Source organism: Nasonia vitripennis, chromosome 5, assembly GCF_009193385.2.
Source record: "Nasonia vitripennis strain AsymCx chromosome 5, Nvit_psr_1.1, whole genome shotgun sequence".
Lineage (NCBI taxonomy): Eukaryota > Metazoa > Arthropoda > Insecta > Hymenoptera > Pteromalidae > Nasonia > Nasonia vitripennis.
Window position 1 is genome coordinate 2,855,730 of NC_045761.1, and position 20,175 is coordinate 2,875,904.

The window sequence follows — 20,175 nt, forward strand, 5'->3', positions numbered from 1 at the left end:
CGCAGGATTCTAAATCTTTACCTCAGCTGAAGCGACATCTTTGGTGACGAGGAGGTCGAAGGGGTTGCTGGCCATCGTCGACGTGTCCACGAGTTCGTTCAGCCTTTCAAGTGCACGGCTCAGTCGGTTCAAGCCGTTTCTCAATATTTCCTCTCTTGCCTTGAGAGCAATGTACTTGGTCATACGCATGGTTTCGATAGTCTCCAGCAATTCTTTCTCGCGTTCCTCCAGCGCACCGATCAGACGCTTGGTGCACATCATGACGTCGGTCGCCGCCGTGCGTGCCTTCTGGTTCAGCATTTCGGTTGCAGCCTCGGCAGATAAGAGCTCCGTTCGGAGAGAATCTATTCCGATCCTGGCCTCGTGCATGATCTGAGTGGCCTCCGTCGCGGCGGTATCGAGGACTTCCCTGATGTGGGCGGTCATGTGTCCCGCGTGCATCTGCACTCCGCAGTCGGCGCAGAAGGGCCTGCTGCAGGTCTTACAGTAGAATCTCTGAGAGTTGCGGTGCATCTCGCAGAAGAAGGGCATCATCGAGGTGGGGTTGTGATAGCGCTTCTTCGCCGGCGACAGGGCCTCCCCGGCCAGCGGATGGAGTATCAACTGCTCGTTCACGCACAGGGAGTTCTGCAACGGAGGAACAATCGAGAATTAGCTCGTCGAATCCTCGGAATCGCCAGACAACGATGAGAAGAGATAAGGCGGAAACGAAAAAGGTAAAAAAAAAAAACAAATGACATACAATGGAGAGTTGACTCAAACTCACGAGTTGCAACGATTGCGTCGTGCACGCGTCGCAGAGCGAACGATCGGTGCAATCGCGGCAGCGCGTCTCGTTGACGCTCTGAGGTGAGTGTTGTCTGAGCTCTTTGTTGCTGCCGTATTCCTCGCCGCCGATGATATGCAGGAGGCTGGTGATCAGCGATTCGGCGTTGAGGTCCTCGGTAGAACGGACATAGCTCTGGGTTGGGTTGGAGCTCACGGACGATGATCTCGAGTTCGGCGGACTCGTGCTCGACGAGTAGCCGGACGCCGCGTACGGCTGCCATGGCGGGTTGTTGACCAGGTACTGGAAACATTGCGCGTTTTTCAATAATAACCTAGTTTGTTTGTTGGAAAAATGAAAAAAAAAAAAAATCGAAAGCGACGCCTACGTGGTTGTTATTTGTCAATTCGTTGATTGCATCGGGCAAGAAAAAATTGGTCGCCCGGTTCCAGGTGGCGTTGAATCCGAAATCGTAGTCGTTGCCATTGTTCATCATGATGCGCACGAGTCGCCTTCGTCCGGTGCGATGTAGTAGCTCCGAGCGGCGGACCTCTGATGCTCAGCTGCTTGGTAGCTTCGCAGGTTGCGCTCCGATCTGTAAAAGCCAAGCGAGAAAGACGAGCTTTAGTTTGTGCATTGCCGGACACTGGAACTACTCGATTTTCATTACTTGTATTATAGACGAGCCTAGAATGTAAACAACGAAACCGGCTTGCACCCCATCGGTGAGGGAACGCGGAAATGCCCTATAAGTGTTACAGGAGGAAACGCGGCGCTAAGGGCACCGGTTATGAATAGCCAACTACATGCGCGAGGAAGCGGTTCAGCGGCTGTGCTCGGAATGCGAGATGCGCTTCACGCAGTCGGTGTGTGTGTGTGTGTGTGTTTTTTTCGAGAGTATATCGGACGCCCCAAACAAAGCGCACGCAGTCGTCGTAGTCGCGGAGAGACGCCATTAAACGAGGAGATAACGAGGAAGACGGAGCGGGAATCCGGAAGCAGAGGCTTCTCAAAGGGAACCAGAAAGATCAGTCTCTCCGCGGCGTATATAGCAGGGCCCTTAATGTATACATGCGCGCATTACAAAGTGCGAGAGAGAGAGAGAGCCAGGACCCCGCGAGAAATCAATAAAAGTGCCGCTGGGGGGCCGGCGCACGGGAAATCTGGCCCTCTCTTACCCTTCTGCGGAGAGAGAGAGAGAGAGAGAGAGAGCCTGTGCCTATGTATATACCTATACACACACACACACGCGTACGTACTCTGGCGCGTGCTTACGCACAGATGCGCGCGAGGGGAGAGAGCATCAGCCGACGACTACTCTCACTCGCCCTTTACAGTACTTTCTCTCTCCCTCGCATGCGTGTGTGTGTGTGTGTGTACTGCGCGCCGGCTACGACCGATTTACCGGTTTCGACCTTGCCATCCCTACAAAGTACGTGAAAGAGAGAGGTGAAGGGTTGCGTATATACGCACTTCTTTGCATCCCGATGATTGCCGGGCTGCCTGATTACATGGCTCGGATATCGGGGAGACTCGCGCCGGTTGGACCGCTGATCACGGGTGATTAAGCGAGCCGAGTGTAAGTTTATCGATGGTGGTTGTTTCTTTTCTCCTAACCACGAATTTTCTCGTCCCTCCATCGAGCAGTGTATGTGTGTGTGTGTGTGTATGTCTTAATGACTGGGAAAATTCAGCCCCGCATGAATCGCACGGAACGACATCGATCACAAAGGCGCGCAGCCGTTTCGGAGAAATTTTCCTCGACGCCCCGAAAAGCCAGATTATAATAGGTGTGTGTACGGGAGCCGCCGCTGCGAAAACTCGGCGGAGAAGGAGACAGGGAAAAATTACGAATCGGGAACGAAGAGGGAATTTTCATGAGAAAAACGATGCTAGCCGCTTGCTTCGACAATAATTCCAACTCTTTCGTCTCGATGTCGAAAAATGAGGTATTACGCGTCTCTGAACTGCGAGCGAGAGAAAGACGCGCCATATCCGAGTAATTTTCCACAGAGCCTCTCCTACCTATATATATATATATATATAGCCCTCCGAGTCCATCCCTCCGCTCCTCTCTCCCGGGGGAACATTTGTCGGCCAGATAAAGTGGCCCGGCTTTCCGAGAATATAAGCGGCCGATGGGGCCCACCCGTGCCGAGGATATACATCGTCGCAGCTCTATTCTCTGTGTATTTAGCCGGCAGCTCATCTGCACTGCACGCGGGGCCGAACCCGAGACTTTTCCTCCTCTTCCACCGATGGGTCCAGGTCAGTAAGCTTAAAATAGGCAGATAGAGAAAGACACACTTTTCCTTTCCCCCCTCCTCCTCTCGGCTATTCTCTCGGAGGATTACGCGGGTTTCCCTCGAGCGGAAGGCCCACTTGAGCGCTCGTGCAGGATGCTTTTCGGGCGTCGGTGGAAAATCCTGGGACGCTTCGTGTTTTTTTTTTCTCTCTATGCTCCTAGACGAAAATGAATGAGCTCGCTCGGCTGCGTTAATTCTCCACGTCCTGCGCCAAGTGTTCCTTCGGTTCTGCGTCGTAAACGAACGAACGATTCCAGAAGGATACATACACCCGCTAATAAGCTGCGCTTGATTAACCCAATATCGCGTAACTTGTACACACACACGCGCGCGCGCGCGCGTCAAAACGTTAGTCCGGTATGCATTATATTATGTTTTATCTCCGCGTCGACGACAACCCCCCGCCGCATTATTCCGATCGCGCAGCAGCCGCCGGCATGACAATCAAAAAGCGCTATAAAGAGAAAAAAAGTGAACAGGCGCGACCAATGGCGAGCGCGTGCTTAATAGCGCGGAAGCGGCGCATATACACGTAAAAATAGGGTGGACCAGTTTCTCTCTCTCTCTCTCTCTCTCACTCAGTCTTCCGATCCACGTGCGCGCATATGTCGCGAGCGCGCGGCGAGGCTTTTGAAAGAGGCCCACTACTGCACCGGGTATTTAATTAGCATTTTTTTTCTCGCTGCTCGTGCCTCCGCGACTTTTTTTTTCTCCGGAACGTACGGGGAATTAATTCTGCCCGCGAATGAGGATTAATTCGCTTTGTTTACTTCCTCCTCCAAGGGTGCAGGCTTAGCGGGTGAAGGTCAAACTTTCTACGGACTCGGAGAAAATTCCAACCGAACAGTTGGCCGCCGATGGAGCCGAAAACGCTGACGAGAGAAAAAGAAAATGAGCCGAGGTCCCCATTATGGAAAATGAATTTCGCTGCGGCTAAGCCGTCTACCTGCGCGGCTTGTTTACGATTTTCTCCCCGTCTCCTCTCGGTCCGACCATACAAACAGACTGCTTTTCAGCTGCTCCGCAGGTATGCTGAAGCGAAATTTAAATTTGCGGTGCGCAAGTGCGCGTTTTTGTCTCGTCCGATGGCCAGGTCAGAATTTGAAATTTCGTCAGCACGATTCATTGGTAATTCTCTCCTAAAAACAAAGTTCGACGCGTCCACTTACGAAGCGCGCAGCCTCCACTATCAATATGTCGGGTAAACACGTCGCCCTCTCCCCCATCGGGCGAAAAAGAATACGAAGGCATGTCGTACTCGGGCGAAAGGGAAGGAAAAAAGCCGACGAAGTCAACGAACCAAGACGCCTGCGTTCATTTCGTTTTCTTCCGCGCAGCCCCGGCGCTTTCGCTTTCGCTCAGACACACACACACACACACACACACGCTCGGTACAAACTAGATTATGCCTTTTCGACGTGTGCGTACGTTCTGCTCTCCGTTATCATATTTTTTATTCTCTGCCCTCGGGGAAGAGGTTCACCCGAGTACATACTCGGCTCATAGGATCGTCGATCGTAATCAACAAAAGAAACCGCGGCTTTCCTCCCAAAGTCCTTGCCCTCGCGTATACAGATATATACAGAGTCGTCGGCCGGCGCGTGCAAACGAAAGCGAAAGTGCTCTCTCTCTCTCTCTCTCTCTCTCCGTCTCTCTTCTCGCGCGCGCAATCGATACTCGCCCCCACGGAGAGCTCTCCCAGCGCTCGCACACGAGATGAAAGCTCTCTTTCTCTCTCTCTCTCTCTTAGGTCCCGTGCAAAAGCGAGAGCGATGTTTTTATCGCGGACGCTCCGCATTATCGCCGTTTACGATTGTGTATTACCTGATCGGGTTAAATCGGAGCTATAATCGATTCATCGTCCGGAGGAAATGAATTTTCGCGCGTCAAAGTTTTAACGAGCATCCGGCGCTCGCGGTAATTTCGTTCGGGGGCAATTTTAGTTTCTTAATTAGCGACGCGAAACGTGTATGATAAACGAGATTCGTCGCCGGCTCGCTCGGGAGTATTGATCTTCGACGGGATCGCGAATTTCGCTTCGATCATCGTCGATGTAAACATCGGATGTTTTGATTCGACTCCGGGGAAAATATCGCCCGAACTCGGAGAAAGAGAATCTCGCAACGACGTCGCGCCTTGATTGCTCATAAAGTCGCGGCGCGAACGGCCCCGTTAAAAAAATGGACGAAAAAAAAGCGTCCAACTGGCGCCGATATCGATTATCCTCCGCACCCGGCAACCAGAGAGTCGCGATATTTTCCAGCCGGAGAGACGTCGAATTTTAATTTAAAGGTTACTATCGACCGACGCGTCGCTTCCCCCTGTCTGTGTGTGTCTATACATCTCGCGTAAACGGCTCGTTCCGGTGTTTTTTTTTTGTATCTCTTTCGGGCTGTTTTTCGGTTCGCGCGCGAAATCAAATCAACGCTCCCATCGATTTTCGATTTTTCCGCTCGGATGGCAAACTGCGGCGCGCAATCAGCGAGACCGTTCGATTATTAAACGAGCGCCGACTCCGAAATGCGTTTCGGAGCGCCGATGGAGACGAGCTCCGAAAATTCATAAACGTCCCGGCGGCCTTTAAAGCCGAGCGCTCGATTCGTATCCATCGCAGCGAGAAAGTCAGGCGGAAAGGCTCTCCCCCAAGCGGCTTATTATATTCGTACATCCCGGCAGCGGCAACAGTAGCAGCAGCAGCTTCTGGACGTGTTTACGTCAACACGAAGCGTCGTCTGTACATATATGACCCATGGCAGCGGTAGCAGCTTCGCTTATACTCCTTTTTCGTTTGTTGTGTATACAGCGACGCTACTTTGTAACCGATTGCCTCGTTATCCGTCATTACGAAACTGCGCGATTCAATTTTCCCGCGAAAATCTTTAATAACGACGTCTCAACCGTTTACGATCGTTCCGAGCTCCATAAAACGACGTTAAATTTCAAGTTTAGGTTATATAATCGCGCAAGTACAGAGAGAAACATAAAGTCAGGGCACCGGTAAGTTTGTAAGCAGAGACGTCAAAATCCTAACCTGTCGCGCCGCAGGCACTAAATCAAAATTCGCGGTCGCGGCTCGCTTGTATATATACGTTCCAAGTGCAGAAGGAGATAAAATTTCAAATCGGAACAGAATCGGAAATCCGAAAAACCGCAGAGAGCAGCCGTTCGCAGTGTATGACGAGGTTACAGCCGCCCCTATAGGGCTTTTCCGTTATACACAGATACACACAGCGGGAACGAGCAGTGAAAAGAGCATGATCGAGAGAAAAGCCGGAGCCATCGGGGGGTGGGAGACTCCTTCCCATCTGACACATAGAAGTCCCCCTTGGAAGCAGTTTTTCCACTCGTTACAACAATCTCTACGTTTAAATAGGTGAATATCTGCAAAAGCTTACCTTAATGCTGCGGCAGACTGTTCTCATAACACGCCGGCCGGCAATTCGTGATGTTCCTCGAGCGAGCGCTGTAAACACACTGCCGTCTATGGATATGTATCGTAACCTCGTGAGCGGGTCGATCGATAGCCGTGAACTTCGACAGAGTGCTGGCCCCACTCGCGAACAAACGAGTAATTGAGAGGGTAGTTAGAGTCGGGCTCGTTGAGCGCGGGAAATTCAAATGTTGGAAGGCTATGGAGAGTCTCGGCCGAACGCGACGCGAGGACTTGTTTTGTGTCTGGTAGAGTGACAAACACAAGAGCGAGGGGTATGGCTATATTGGTGCGAGCTCCTCTCGGCACGGGTAGCAAATCCGCACTGAAGCTGAGTCTCTTCACTCGGCTCGTTCAAGAGTCGGCTGCTCTCTCCCTCCCTTCTCTCTGCCGTGCCGGCTGCGTACGTGCCGCCAATCGGCGCTGTTTCCACCCCTCTGAACGCTGCCGCCGCCGCCGCTGCACAGCTTTCAAACCCTCCACTTTCATTCACCGTCCTTTTCCTCCCTCTCCTCCGAAATCCTCTCCTGCTCCTCCCCCGCCGCCGCCGCCGACTACGTCTCTCCCCGAGAGAGATGATGCTTTTGCGTTTGAGAGACTTGCAAAAATCGACGAGTATACCGGTATAATTGTCATACGCAATTGATTTCGCGAGCCGTGAAAATACGTGCAATTCCAAGCGTCCCCGGGCACGGACACTCGCACATTTGCATACTCTCTGCGTCGGAAGGAGAAGAAAGAAAGCCGGCGAGGGTGCGGGCTCTTTTCGTCTCTATAACATCGCGAGAGCTCGATATCGAGCCGAAGGTCAGGCCGCTTGTGATTTTGCAAAAGTAAACTAACGCGAGCGTCGCTCAACGAGAAGGAGAGATCGCGCGCGAGTACAAGCCGAGATTACGAAAAATTTATACAGCACAATAGGAGGGTCGTATATAATAGAGGCTCGCGCGTTCATAATTCAACTCGCACTGCCGCATACACCCTCGCCGATGATATTATTGGGTATATAAGGAGGATCCTCGGAGCTTCGCGATCTTCCGAGCTGATAATGAGAACGGCGTTATCAGTCTCAGGAGGCTCGTGTGGGATGACCTCCCGCCGGATCAAAGGTCACACGTACAACACACAGAGCAAGCAAGCGAGCGAGCGAGCGTCTTCCCCTTACGCATCGCGCAAGGGCTGGTGGGAGAGGTATTCAAGAGGCAAGTGCTCGAATAACGCCTTGCGCCGATTGTTGTGTTGGTACGGGGTTGTGCTGCCGCTGGCAGATAGGGAGGATCCTGCCAAGAGGGATTAGGGGCTGTGTGTAACGGCATTTTTATAATGCGATTTCCTCTGGGCTATATCGTATAATACTCGAACGTTTTATCTTCTCTCTCTCTCTCTCTCTCTCTCTCTCTTCGCGATAAGCGTTCGACTGTGAAACAACGATTGTATCGACGCAAAAAATAAATCGGAGGTCAGACACCCCCGCGGCGCAATGAAAAAAGACGATGGTTCCAAACGCGCAATTACTCCATCCCTATACCGATAAATAATATACCTCCCGCACAAAAGAGATCCGTCTCTATTGAGGCTCTTTCCGATCCATCTTCGTCCTGTCCCGTCTCTTTCGTTAGCATATGCGCAGAGGGCATTAAATGCGCGCCGGCAAACACCTCCGAAGCGCATTGACATGCAAAACAAGTCCCCCGCCGCCGCCTCTCTCTCTCTCTCTCTCTCTCTCACTCTCTCAAAGAAGGGAATGCGAGGATCGAAGGGCGCTTCTTTCTTTTTTTTTCAGACTTTTCATTCGCCGAGACGCGCCCCTGTCTTCGTGTAAATGCGAAGCGTCCTCTTTTTTAACATTCGGATGTAATCAATGTTGGGACAGGCCCTTGTCCCGTAATCTCCGATTTTTGTCCCTCAAAGATACCCAAACTTTTTTCACCGCATTCCTATGCGATAATACGGCCGATAAATGCGAGCAATCGGTAAGCCTTATCTCCGGCAGCCGATAAGCTTCTTTTCAAGGGCCACAATAACAATACAACGCCGAAAACGCATACGCGCATAATCATCAAAGCGAACGCGCAGCGCGTTGGCGCGAGTGAGTGTATGAATGAAAAAGCCGGCGCAAGCTCTCTGCACCGGTCTCGTATCAATAATTCCCGGTGCACAGGCAGGCACCGCACCGGCTGCGGAGGCGAGTCGCGCGTGTTCGACCGCTCGCGAGCTTGCGCGCATGCGCCGCGAATCCATGAATGAAAAGCCGGCTCTGTCGCCGCCTATGGCTGCGCGCGGCCCACTATCTGTGTATGTGTGTGTGTGTGTATGTATAGCAATACACACTGCACTTTTGTCGGCGTCACTCTTATCGCGCAAGACCCGACCTTCGCCGGGCGAGGCTCCCGGGTTAAATTTAAGCGCTCGCTTGCCACCGCCGGGCTTTTTCCCGCGAGTACACGGCCCACGCGAACGCTACTGCAGCGCGCGAGTAGTTTGATCTCTCCGAGGGTTGAGATGAGGACGACGACGACGTTGAAAATGAATGGAGCACTAATTGTTATAGGATGCTGTGCGCGTGGGCGGGAGCTACCGAAGTCGTTCATTTTTTTATCATCGCGTGGGTGCCGACTGCACGTGCAGGGGCTTTCTTTCGTTATTTTTCACGTGTATACGTGCCGGGGGTGTCCTGCGGGGCTATTGCGCTCTACCCATTGTTTCGTGAGCGGTTTATTGATCGGATGCTGCGCGTCTGTGTGTATTATACACTGCAGCTTTGTAATTTTCACGGAGCTGGATCGAGGCGCGTTTGATAACTAATAAGCCCATCTCGCCGGTGAATGGAATAAGGAAGGGATCGTTAAAAAGGAAAATATTCGACCCCCGAGCAGACGTTTTAATCAGCGAGGCTAAAACTCCCTTATTATATCCGTAAATACAAGCTTCGGGAGGGCCGCGGAGCCGAGCTCGGCTGAATTAAAAAAAGGATTTTTCAATCAAGCCGCCTCGGCTATATCTATACAAGATGGAAGATACCGGCGGGAGTGTATAGCTGATGGCGAGGGAGACTAACAAGCCAGCCACGACCGCGCGAGGGACTCGCCCACGTTTTCCCGCGTAAGCTGGAGCTTTTCTCCGGGAGAGGAAAGGGACGAGCTCCTCTGTAAAGTTTCGACAAACGTATATACTACTCCTCCATAAACTTGCAAATTTTCATCGTTGTATATCCCTCGGTACAATACACTATTTACGCGCATACACGCAACGATCGTCCTGCGTCACAACTCGCCCCTTCCTTCCATATGGGCACTTTTCCTTCTCGCATACCCGTGAACCAAAGGCCAACTACTTACCGACTCGTTCACACGCAGCGAACGCCTACGCGCGCTTCTTTTTTTTTTTTGTTTTTATACGCGCGAATTTACGAATCGAGGAGAGAGAAGCGAGGAGGGATCTTGTAATTATGTTTTGATCGTATTTTCGCTTCCTTAAGCTTATATTCAAATCCACGTCCACACACGGAATTTCCAGGAAAAGCCCCGACAAGCCACATGGTGTGTATACAGAAATTTAATGCTCGCGCGCACATCGCTCGGAACGAGTGTGACGTCCGCCGGCTGCGGCAAGCGCGCGCCCTTGGCGGGCCAATGTCAGGGTCCGCGCCGGCACAGAGCCCCTGACTCTCTCCCGCTTTCTCTCTTCTCCTCCCCCTTTCCCGAACGAGCGCCAGCACCGCAGCCACCCTTGAACCGCGATGAGCGCGCCGCTACCGTCTGCGTAAGCGCGACATTATACATGTACCGGCTTTCGCGATCGATATGGGGGGGTGAGTTTTCATTTCCGAGTAGGAGCGATGACGAGTCGATTGTCCTCCACATCTATACTGATATCGTCGCGGATAGCGATCTATTCCAGTGTAATGACGCAGTGGTATAGGCGATTTTTCGATTTTCGCATTAACGGCGCTGATTTAGCTCGCTTCTATTTTTAGCCGAGCGCGTCATAATAAGGCTTCTATTATTGACGCGCGATCAATCGCGACGATTACACTGCTTGTAAACAAACAAATCACCGGATTGAGGAACGTCCTGCATTAGTGTATCCGGCGAGGCTGCGCTTATTTTCGCGGCAATCGATAAACGAAAACAGAACATCGCGGTCAGAGATAAATATATCGATTGCAACCGCGCCTCGCGAGACAATGCTGTAAACTCGCGCGGTATGAAATCAGCTCTCGCAATTTCTTCGAGGCAGTCCCGATCGAGGGTGGCCGTGCAATACAAGGGCGAAGGGTTGAGCGTTTGTAATTTTCGCGAGTTTTAAGTTTTCAGAGGGTCGCCTTCGGGGAATTATCCGTTTAGGGCCGCGTACCGCGAGGGAGAGCTCGCCAAAATTGCCTACGTACCGAGTTTCGAAAAGTTGCAAACTCCATCGATAATCGCAGGAGCGGTTTTGCCGTCGAACCGCAGGAAAAAATAAATACGCAGTGGCCGCGTGGATCCGGTGAATTTGAAATTCGTATAGCTGTACAGTAAAAGAGCCAGTAGTGTCTCGCTCGCGCTTGTGAAAAATTCAGCCGCGAGACAGACAAGACTCGCGCGCTCGAGCTTTATGAATGGGAAAGATACAGCGACCGACGTCACGACGTAGCGCGCGTGGGCACATCCCTACCCCCTTGCCGACGGTTTATAACGATCGCGAGATATCAGGGTAGGAGAAAGGGTAGGGAGGAACGGAACTGCTCACCTTGACTTCCACCTCTCGCGCGGGGAGAGTCTCGGTATATCTCGGCTTTTCCGAGCAAGGGACCCGTCGACTGTACGGGTTCTTTATTTTTCGCCGCCCGGAGAAAGAGAGCTATCTGCGTCATTTTATACAGCGGAGCCGAGAGAGATGCCAGCTCGTTGGGATTCTTCGCGTCCTCTCGACGTGTTTTCGGAACTCTGTTGCCGCGCAAGGGGGAGGCTTGTTTTTCCAACCGCGACCTTCTAGATACTTTATTGTTTTATCGCTTTTTTTTCTCAAACGCACTGTATACATCGTGGACGAGCGACGAATTATTACCTTTGATATACGCAGCTCTTTATGCTCTCGCTTTGCATTTAGCCGCTGCAGTTTTCCACCTACGCATGCGTGTCGGCGCAATCAATGCCGAGAGTGCTGAAGCTCTCGTTATAACGGGGATGTATAATTGACGCATCAAAAACTTTATCCTCTTTCGACAGATCAAAAGCACGAAATCCTTCCGCGAAATTCATCAACGTGCGTAACCGGAGTTCATAACGCTGCGGCGGCACGTGCAACCGGTGACCTGCAACGCTCGTTGCAAAATTCACATAAACAAACGCACGGGCCAAGCCCCATACACTATACCGCTTCCCCTCTAAACGCGATTCACGTCTGTCGTATATAATACATTGACTGCAGCGCGGCGGGGATTTATACCTACAAAAGGAGCCGCCGCCGCCGCCGCCGCCGCCGTTGCAGCCTAGCCGACACGTGGGCAGCGCAGGGGTACATCGCAGTATGCGAGCTAGAGAGAGAGAGAGAAGGCGAAATTTCTCTCTTCGGACTGACGTCATCGTCGCGAAAATGTTCATTGATGGCTTTCCGGGACCGGCCGGCGGCTTCATGAGCTGGAACTGGGAGAGGCGGCTGCGCGCCGCCGAGAGGCTCTTTCCCCGGCTCTGATGACGCGCGAGCCGCGATTTTCCCAGCTGCAAAGTGTCTTGCAAAGTCGGGAGAGAGAGAGAGAGAGAGAGAGAGAGCTGAACTTCCGGCTTCGTTTCTCGCTTTTGTTGCTCTCGAGCCGGGGGTCGACACGTGCGCTCGTTATGCGACCTTATGCTCTCCTCGCTTCCTTGTTTACGCGCGCGTGTGTGTCACGATAAGACGTCGAATCTTCGACTTGATACATCAGTATTAAAAACGTCTCGACGACACACTCGCCGTCAACAAAGAAAAGCAGACGCTGGGTTCATTCTCTCGCGCAGAAGCCGGCAGCGCCCACGCGTATTGACCGACGGCCCCCGCGAAAGCTCTCTCTTTCTCTCTCGCAATTCGTCGGCTCGACGACTTCATTAAATCTCGATATCGGCTATACGCTGTATGCATGTGTTATCGGGCTTAGACTGTCGTTACACCGCGAATCGCGATTCTGCGAACAGAGGATGGGGTGTACCGAAATCCTCGCACGAGCACCCTTAAAGCTCTCCGATACCGTCCGAGGAAGCAAATCCGCCAGGCTCTATATACATCGTTTCTAAATTTAAAAAACAACGAAACCTCCCAGACACGCGCGCAGTCAATCGGTCCTCGGCAGCTCAGCTTTATTAGCCGAGAGCATAGCGTCTGCGCAAGCGCCGAGCATCTCATCGTCGGGGAGCTTCGCGTTCTCTCTCTCTCTCTCTCTCCTCCCGATGCGAAGGGGGGCTACGTACAGTATGTACAGATGAACCGAGAGGGTGACTCTCTGCGCGCGCGCGTCGATGAACGAAAACGAGCGATCCAACCACCACCACCACCACCACCACCACCGGCGTATAAACCCTCCCTCCTCACCTCTCCTTTTCTCCGCGTGGGCGAGCTTTTCAAGGTCAAGCCAAGAGCGAAACTACGTACGCCGCGTGTCTGTCGGTGTGTTGTACGAGAGGCGACGCCTACGCGAATTGCCGGGCTCGTTTGCGTGGGCGTCGCGCGCTCTCTATCTGTGTTTGTGTGCGAGCTCTCCTATGTACACAGCAGAGGTACAAGTACGCGCAAGGGATGCACGGATTAGGGAGTGGCAGAGAGAGAGAGAGAATAGAGTCAGCGGATCGAGGGAGACACGTCGCGGCTCTCTTGGAAATTCCGCGTATTAACTCCGCGAGGGAGGGAATATTATCTATCGTCTTATTGTCGACGCGGGCTGGGATTGAATTTCGATCGCTTATCGCTTCGAGGCAGCGCGATGTTTCACATCGGAAGTGAAAAAAAAAGCGGCTCGCCCGTTCTTGCGTGTATAAATACTCGGGGTTGTACTATTTTTCAACCTGGCTAAGACTTTAAATAAACTCGCGATAGCGTGAAAACCGATAAGAACAGCGATAAACAGATAATCCGCTGCTGGGAAGAAAAACAGAAAAGCGAAGCGAAATCTCCCGAACATTCAAATGCGGGGGGAGAGAAGAGAGAGAGAGAGAGAGAGAGAGAGAGAGAGAGAGAGAGAGAGAGAGAGAAAGAGAGAAGAGAAGAAAATGGGAGAAACGCGCGCCTTCGCCGCCATTAAGCCGCGGAAAAGGTTATGGCGAAATTACCAAAGACGGGAGATTTGCGCGCGCGCGCGCGCGAGTGGATTTTTGCCTTCCTCTCTCGGAATTAACGCTTATCACGGCTTCAGACCCATACCGCCGCGAGATCGGAAGGTCTTCCGTCTCGGCTTTTTCCCTATTCTGAGAACATTTTTAAACACGCGTCGCGCTTTATAATCATCTGATTATACAATATACAACAATGGCTCCTCGTAAATGAGATTCTCACGCGTTAGCTCCGAAAAAAAAAAATCTATATTCAACGATCCTTTTCTCCCGACGCTGCTGCTGCTGCTGCTGCTGCTAGACAGTGTCTTTCCGAACAAGCGGTGAATGGGCCGCTTAGGCAGGAAAACCTGATCCAAATGGTGTAGTTCGGATCAGATAAGAGAGCCCGGCGGGGGTAGCTCGCCGAGTGCCATTCGACACCAGCTTCGAAGGTCTGTACGGTAGGCTGACAGAAGGAGAGAGTGTGCAGCGCGTGTTTACCAAAGACGCGCAGCTAGCGGACGATGAGTTCGTTTTTCGGGAAAATGGACGGTTCCCTTTCTCCTATTCCGGCTGCAGCATCGCAGAGGGCTCGATGATTAATGTGTCCCGCTGACACTATTGCGTTTCAAAGCTACGCCGATGCGTCCGGGCGTTCGAATTTTCGTATATCGGAAAACTTTGAATTTTAACGCAAACATGAATTGCGATCGTTATTGCTTTCGATGAGCTTCCAAGATTAAATGCCCATGAAATATTCATCAGTGAAATTCATTAACCCATCTCTATGTCCCGTCTACACACAATGCTTATCGCTGAAAATTTATCGGAAATTGAAATAATACCCCCCGCACGAACGCGATCAGCTGATCAAATCAACTCTCGTGTATAGGCGATAAAAAAAATCTCCGAAGAAGCGCAAAGGTTCGGCCGAGCGTTAAATAGAAGACGAAGAAGTTAACGCTCTTTACTCGGTTCGCTCTCTCTCTCTCTCTCTCTCATTTTCTGACTGAGCGAGCCTCCGGATTGATTAACTGATACAATATTGAAGATCCAAGCCTGCGCGCGGTATAGACACAGGCCACATACTTATATATAGGGTAAGCGCCCGCCAAAGTGATTTCATGGCTTCCGGAGCCCTCGAATTATTATACGGCGATAACACACAGGGCCGGAGTTAAAGTGCGCGTTATCGGATTGACCGACGTCGTTTTCCGAAAAGTCGACGGACCGATGTTTGCGCTATATCGGGGGTATAATGAAATTCAGGGCTGTTTATGATACATACGCGTTGTTATATGAATTAAGGATGTAATTATTACGATTATGAGAATCGTCCGGTGAATGATTTTTATGGGGGGGAAAATCCGCGATCCGCGTTGCATAAGCAAACCTCGTTACGTACGCGCGTGCTATTATGTGGATTAATACCGGCCTCGGGTAATTGTATCAAGTATACGTATATCAGACTAGATAATGAGGCCATGGTGGATGAAAGCAAACAATTAACCTCGCTATCAAAGAGATTTACGAAAAATGGAGCAATCGGTTGAGGAACAACCGTACAATTCCCAGGAAGTACTACACAATACAAATTGTATAACGATTACACGGTGATCGCATTTTCACCTGAACTTCTTAATGTTCTCGGAAACGCTCGACACTGCGTGTACTATACACTGCTTCTCCGAATGTATTATGCAAAGCCTCTTCGTCAACCCTTATTAAATCTATTTACTCAAAACTCCACTCTCATGCCAGCGCAGAAAAAAAAGTACTTTTAATCAAATCCATTATACGTGTATAGCCACAACGGCGCTCAATCCTAACGTTTACCTATAGACGCGAAAACGCGAAGCATCGCCGAATAACGAACAGTGTATTCTCCGAATGCACTACTCTCTCTCTCTCTCTCTCTCCCGAGCGTTTCATTCTCTTTTCGCTGCGGGCTTTGTCGATGCTGCGCAAACACAGAGAGTGAGAGCGCGCGCGTAGTCTAGTTCGGGAAAATCGTTTGCTGTGCGCGTAGCAGAGCAGATGGATTAGTAGCTTTTTTAAACGGGGATGGAGACGTTCTTTCGTTTTCTGTGGGAATGCCATAACGAAAGGGACGAAGGGAAAAATTGCTGTCGGTTGCTTTCAGTGCTGTATAGATGCGAGCGCGCGTGTGCGTATAAAGGAGGTGCTACGTTGTTACGCCGCGCAGTTGACTGTGTTCGCTCTTCCTTTCTGAGTTATTCGAAATAAACCCCCCAACATATGCTTGTATAGCTAGTTTGATAGAGTATCACAGCTCTACAAGGCCGAATTTTACGACAGAGACGGGAATTATAAATCCCTGCCTAAACACACTAAAGATTTACGAAGTCCATTAAACATCGAAGATCGGTATGATCTGTAATACACTGTTCGAGTGTGATGGTCCTCGGGTATTACAACTATTCCATTAGGCTCATTATCCGCATCCCGAGCGCACGCGCACACAAAAGCTCGCCCCCGGAAGACAATAGTATGCAGGGGAGATCCGGCCGTTCTACAGTCCGAGATACACCGCCTGGACGTTTAGACCCGAGTATAAGAGAGAGAGAGAGGAGGCACAACGGGCTCGCACACGGTCGGCTAATTCGAGGGGGTGGAAATAGTGTGCAGCAGCAGTATAACGAATTCGCCGCAAACAATGCTGTCTCTCTCTCTCTCTCTCTCTGCGAGCGGCCGCCTCTGCGCTCGGCTGTAAAATCGCGTTCTCTCTCTCGGACCTGTGCCACCGTAGACCTCCGGATTATGTCGTACCTTTAAACCGCCGCGTATACGTGCATAGATGCACAGGGTACACAATGCAGGCCGCGTTTCCGTGAAAAGTTGGGTGAGCGGCCCGACGCGCGCATTTGCGAGGAAAAACACGGATTTGTCCCGGGCCCGCAAAACTACTTTACATTCTCTCGAGGGCCTTATACTCCTGCACCTGGTTCGGCTCTCTCTCTCTCTCTCTCTCCTTCTCCCATCGCTTTCCGTTTCTGTGTATACTCGGCTTTTCCTGCACCGCAGCGCTGATGCCTTTGCGTTTCCTCTGTTCCGCACCGACTCCAGCTCAAGGGGGTGGGGGGGGGGGGGGGTGGAAGAGAGTGGCAGAGAGCTTTGTTCGATCGCCTATAATAAAAGGCTGCGAGATGTTTGCGAGGTCGCTTTTTTATTTACGCGTCTCTCTCTCTCTCTCTCTCTCTCTCTGTGCGGCGGGGGAGAAACGGCGGACCGTCGCTCGACTGTGTAAATTTTCCCTCTGCATTCTTGTTTGCCGAGTTTATCATCGAGACATCTGAAACCCCTTTCGGGCTGGACACAGGAAGGTCAATAAGCCCCACAAATCACACTGCCCCACAGAGAAAAAGCTACTCGGACTCGGAGGAAAGAAAAACAGCAGACTAAGCGAAATCCCGCTAGAAATTCAGCCCACACTTCCTCCCCGTAATAACAAGCCCCCCGTAAAGGTCGCGCAGCATCGATGTATCGTAAATTTCCTCAAGGCCAGCGCGTAATAAGCCTCCCTTAAAAAAAAAAGCGAAGAAAAGCAACTCGAGACTTTCACCGTGCCAAAAACCGAATGCTACAGTCGTTCCTCCCTTGATTTACGAGCAAAGGCAACCTGCAGAGGAGTCCGGACTCGTCCCGCGTATTCTCTGGCTTTTTTTCGTGGAAATTTTCGCTCGACCGCCGACGCTTCGTTAGACGCGCAGATGTGCGGCGGAAAAGCATTACGGAGCTTCGGGACGATTTCGATTTGTTTTTTGTTTTCAAAAGCGAGCTCACTCCCCCATTGTTTTAAAAATAACCTCAACAACGCCTCCAATTATTTACCCGCGTAATATTCGCTGGGAATATCTTTCTTTCGAATATATACACGAGGAGCTGCTCCCTCATTTTTCCGTTTCTTCTACCCGCGCGCATACGACCTGTCCTTCGACTCTCCTCCCGCGTATACAATGCCTCGTATATACTTGTGTATATATAGTATACGAGGCTCGAGGTATACACAGAGCCGAATAGACCCGGGTATTTAAAGGCACACGGAGAGGTTTAAAGCCGCGCGCGGACGATGACGCAGGGCTTTCGCGGCCAGCTGGGTTTTACGGCTGTAACAATTGAATTACACCATTATAACAATATATTTCTGGAGACGAAGGTCCGAGGCTCGATGCTCCGGATGGGACCTATGCCTAGGGTATAAATTCTCTCGCTGATGAATTATGACTTATCGATAGCCTTCGGCTTGAGGGTTTAAGAGTACACCCGCATATTACAACGTTGTGCGATGCGTCGCGAGCGCGGAGCTGACAATTGGAGCGAGGGGATGCTGCGTTTTCCTGGAATATAGAAAAGGCTTTGTAAAGTGAAACTGCGGGTATAAACAAGTAAAACTTGGGATTGTCGATGAAATTTATGTAAATTTTACGAGACGTGCTTCGAGAATTCGAATCATCGATTTGAGAGATAAATTGGGAATTTCCAGAAAATTGAAAACTGCGTGGTTAAAAATTTATCGGATAAATTTAGCGCCATCTGCAAGGAAAGGTCTGGAAGACACTCTCGCATGGTAAGAACGTTTATCGTTACCGACATTCGAACAACCCTGAGATTTAATTCGAATTTTAAGACTTATACAAAGTCATTCATTGGAATTAAGGTGTGTTCGAGTTTGTGTAAAACAACAAGTAGATAAAAAAGTAAACAATAACCGAACGATCATTCGAAATTTCCGCCTCGTCAGGCTAGCCACTCGCGGAGCATTGCCAACCTCGCGGCACTGCAAACTCGCGCCAGCGATCATCTGATACCATATCGGCATGTGTGTTCGCTAAGGGGCCTGTAGGTCGCGCGTGCTGTCTACTGCTGAGTGTACCCGGACTCTACACGACTTTGCTCCTCTCGGCGGTGCTGAACTACTCCTCGAAAGCGACACAGGGTAATAATCATGGCAACTCGTCGGGCCATCAAGGCTATTAACTGGACCGCACTCGCCGAGCGTATTTCGGAGGCCGAGAGGGGCACCTTCGCCGCCTTCAAGGCCAAATCCGACCAATATCTCAGGAGGTACGTACGAATTACTGCCGAATTATTGCGAGATTAAGTTATGTAATGCGGGTTAACCTTCAATTTCTCGCTACTGCTAACGACCTTTTTTTTTCGAATTTCTGAATGATTTTGGCTTTATCGCAGCTGGGATTGACAGTCGTGTACGCTGTTTTGATTTGGAGGGACGATTGTTGTTATTGTTGTTGTGTCGGAGAGGTTAATCAAGCGACGTTGTTTTCAGAGTCAACGAGAACTCGGAGTCTGCACCCAAGATCGACTGGGCCTTTTACAAGAGCAGGATTGGAATTCCTGGATTGGTCGACAAGTTCCAGAAGGAATATGAATCTGTGAAGATCGACTACCCAGCTGACAAGTACACCCCGTTGATCGAGGCTCAGGAGAAAGAAGCTGTGAGTATATAGTCAATTTAATATCATCGGATCCCATTTGCAGAGAAACCAAATTGTTGTGTGTGAGAGCTGACCTTTTAAAAGCCACTAATGGTCAAATCATGTATTCTTTGCAAACTTATCATTAACAATTTTGTAAACATCTTATTGTATGACATGATTTTTATTAATTGACCTTTTATAGCTCGAAGCAGTACAGAAGTTCATCAGCGATTCCAATGCTCGCATCGCAGAGAACCAGAAGCAAATCAAAAAGTTGGAAGGTATGCTGAAGTACAGTCAAATGACCATGGAAGATTTCAGAGATGCCCACCCAGAGCTTGCGATCGATCCGCTCAACAACCCAACAATCTTCCCGCATACTCCTGAATACCAGCCTGACCCTGAAGGAACTGAAAAGCCAGCTGCTCAACATTAAACACAATTCATTTACGTTATGTCTCTAGTAGTTGATAAATGCTCGGCTGTTCTCAGTGGCTGATTGTGTAATTTATCAAGATCTTCGGTAAAAGCAATGCCATGTATAAATCGAAATTCGTAACAATTCTCAGAAATAAATCTGTTATCTAAAATTTACTTGTCATAATTGAAAATTTCATAACATAAACAATTGTCCATATAAGAGTGTCAGTGAGAAACTAAAGTTGTTGAATGTCATGCGAAAAAGATCCAATCTCTTCGGAGATATAAATTATTAAAAAAAATCGTAAATCCATGCAAAAAGAAGGCATTAATAAGGCTTTATAGGTGTTGGCGAGAAGTGAATAAAATCGATTGGAGGCGCGCGCACTTCACGGTGCGCCACCCGGTGCTACTTTCATTCTGTACACCCGCTACTCCTACGCCGTTTATGCATATGTACATGCACATCTCCCACCCACACACTCATACCGCCCAAGCCCGCAAGGTGTCCAATATCTATATAGGGGTCGGC

General features: G+C 50.4%; 2 protein-coding genes across 4 annotated transcripts in view; one reads left to right on the forward strand and one right to left on the reverse strand.

Annotated features, from left to right (window-relative positions):
- LOC100123357 (E3 ubiquitin-protein ligase TRIM71) overlaps nucleotides 1–20,175 on the reverse strand; it is a 28,293-nt gene that overhangs the window by 7,738 nt on the left and 380 nt on the right. Inside the window, exons 1-4 of one of the 3 annotated variants that reach the window (XM_001606936.6) lie at nucleotides 6,468–6,829; nucleotides 1,155–1,361; nucleotides 767–1,069; nucleotides 22–627 (exon numbers count right to left, since the gene is read on the reverse strand). In XM_001606936.6, the coding sequence (XP_001606986.2) occupies nucleotides 22–627; nucleotides 767–1,069; nucleotides 1,155–1,262 (1,017 nt within the window). In that variant the 5' untranslated portion in view covers nucleotides 1,263–1,361; nucleotides 6,468–6,829. Of the gene's footprint in view, nucleotides 1–21; nucleotides 628–742; nucleotides 1,070–1,154; nucleotides 1,362–6,467; nucleotides 6,830–20,175 lie in introns of those variants that run through there. The other 2 variants (XM_003425253.5, XM_032600328.1) reach the window with 2 other exon arrangements.
- Nucleotides 18,666–19,813, forward strand: Atp5h (ATP synthase, H+ transporting, mitochondrial F0 complex, subunit d). The gene is made up of 3 exons (NM_001167974.1): nucleotides 18,666–18,849; nucleotides 19,073–19,241; nucleotides 19,426–19,813. Exons 1-3 carry the CDS (start codon nucleotides 18,731–18,733, stop codon nucleotides 19,657–19,659), a joined length of 522 nt encoding a protein of 173 aa, NP_001161446.1. The 5' UTR covers nucleotides 18,666–18,730; the 3' UTR covers nucleotides 19,660–19,813.

What these genes read in the sequence shown, in the direction of transcription:
- Atp5h (NM_001167974.1), top strand. Translation starts at nt 18,731, where the DNA reads ATGGCAACTCGTCGGGCCATCAAGGCTATTAACTGGACCGCACTCGCC. An exon ending in TCCGACCAATATCTCAGGAG is followed by an intron (nt 18,850 to 19,072) that starts GTACGTACGAAT and finishes CGTTGTTTTCAG; the next exon opens with AGTCAACGAGAACTCGGAGT. An exon ending in AGGCTCAGGAGAAAGAAGCT is followed by an intron (nt 19,242 to 19,425) that starts GTGAGTATATAG and finishes GACCTTTTATAG; the next exon opens with CTCGAAGCAGTACAGAAGTT.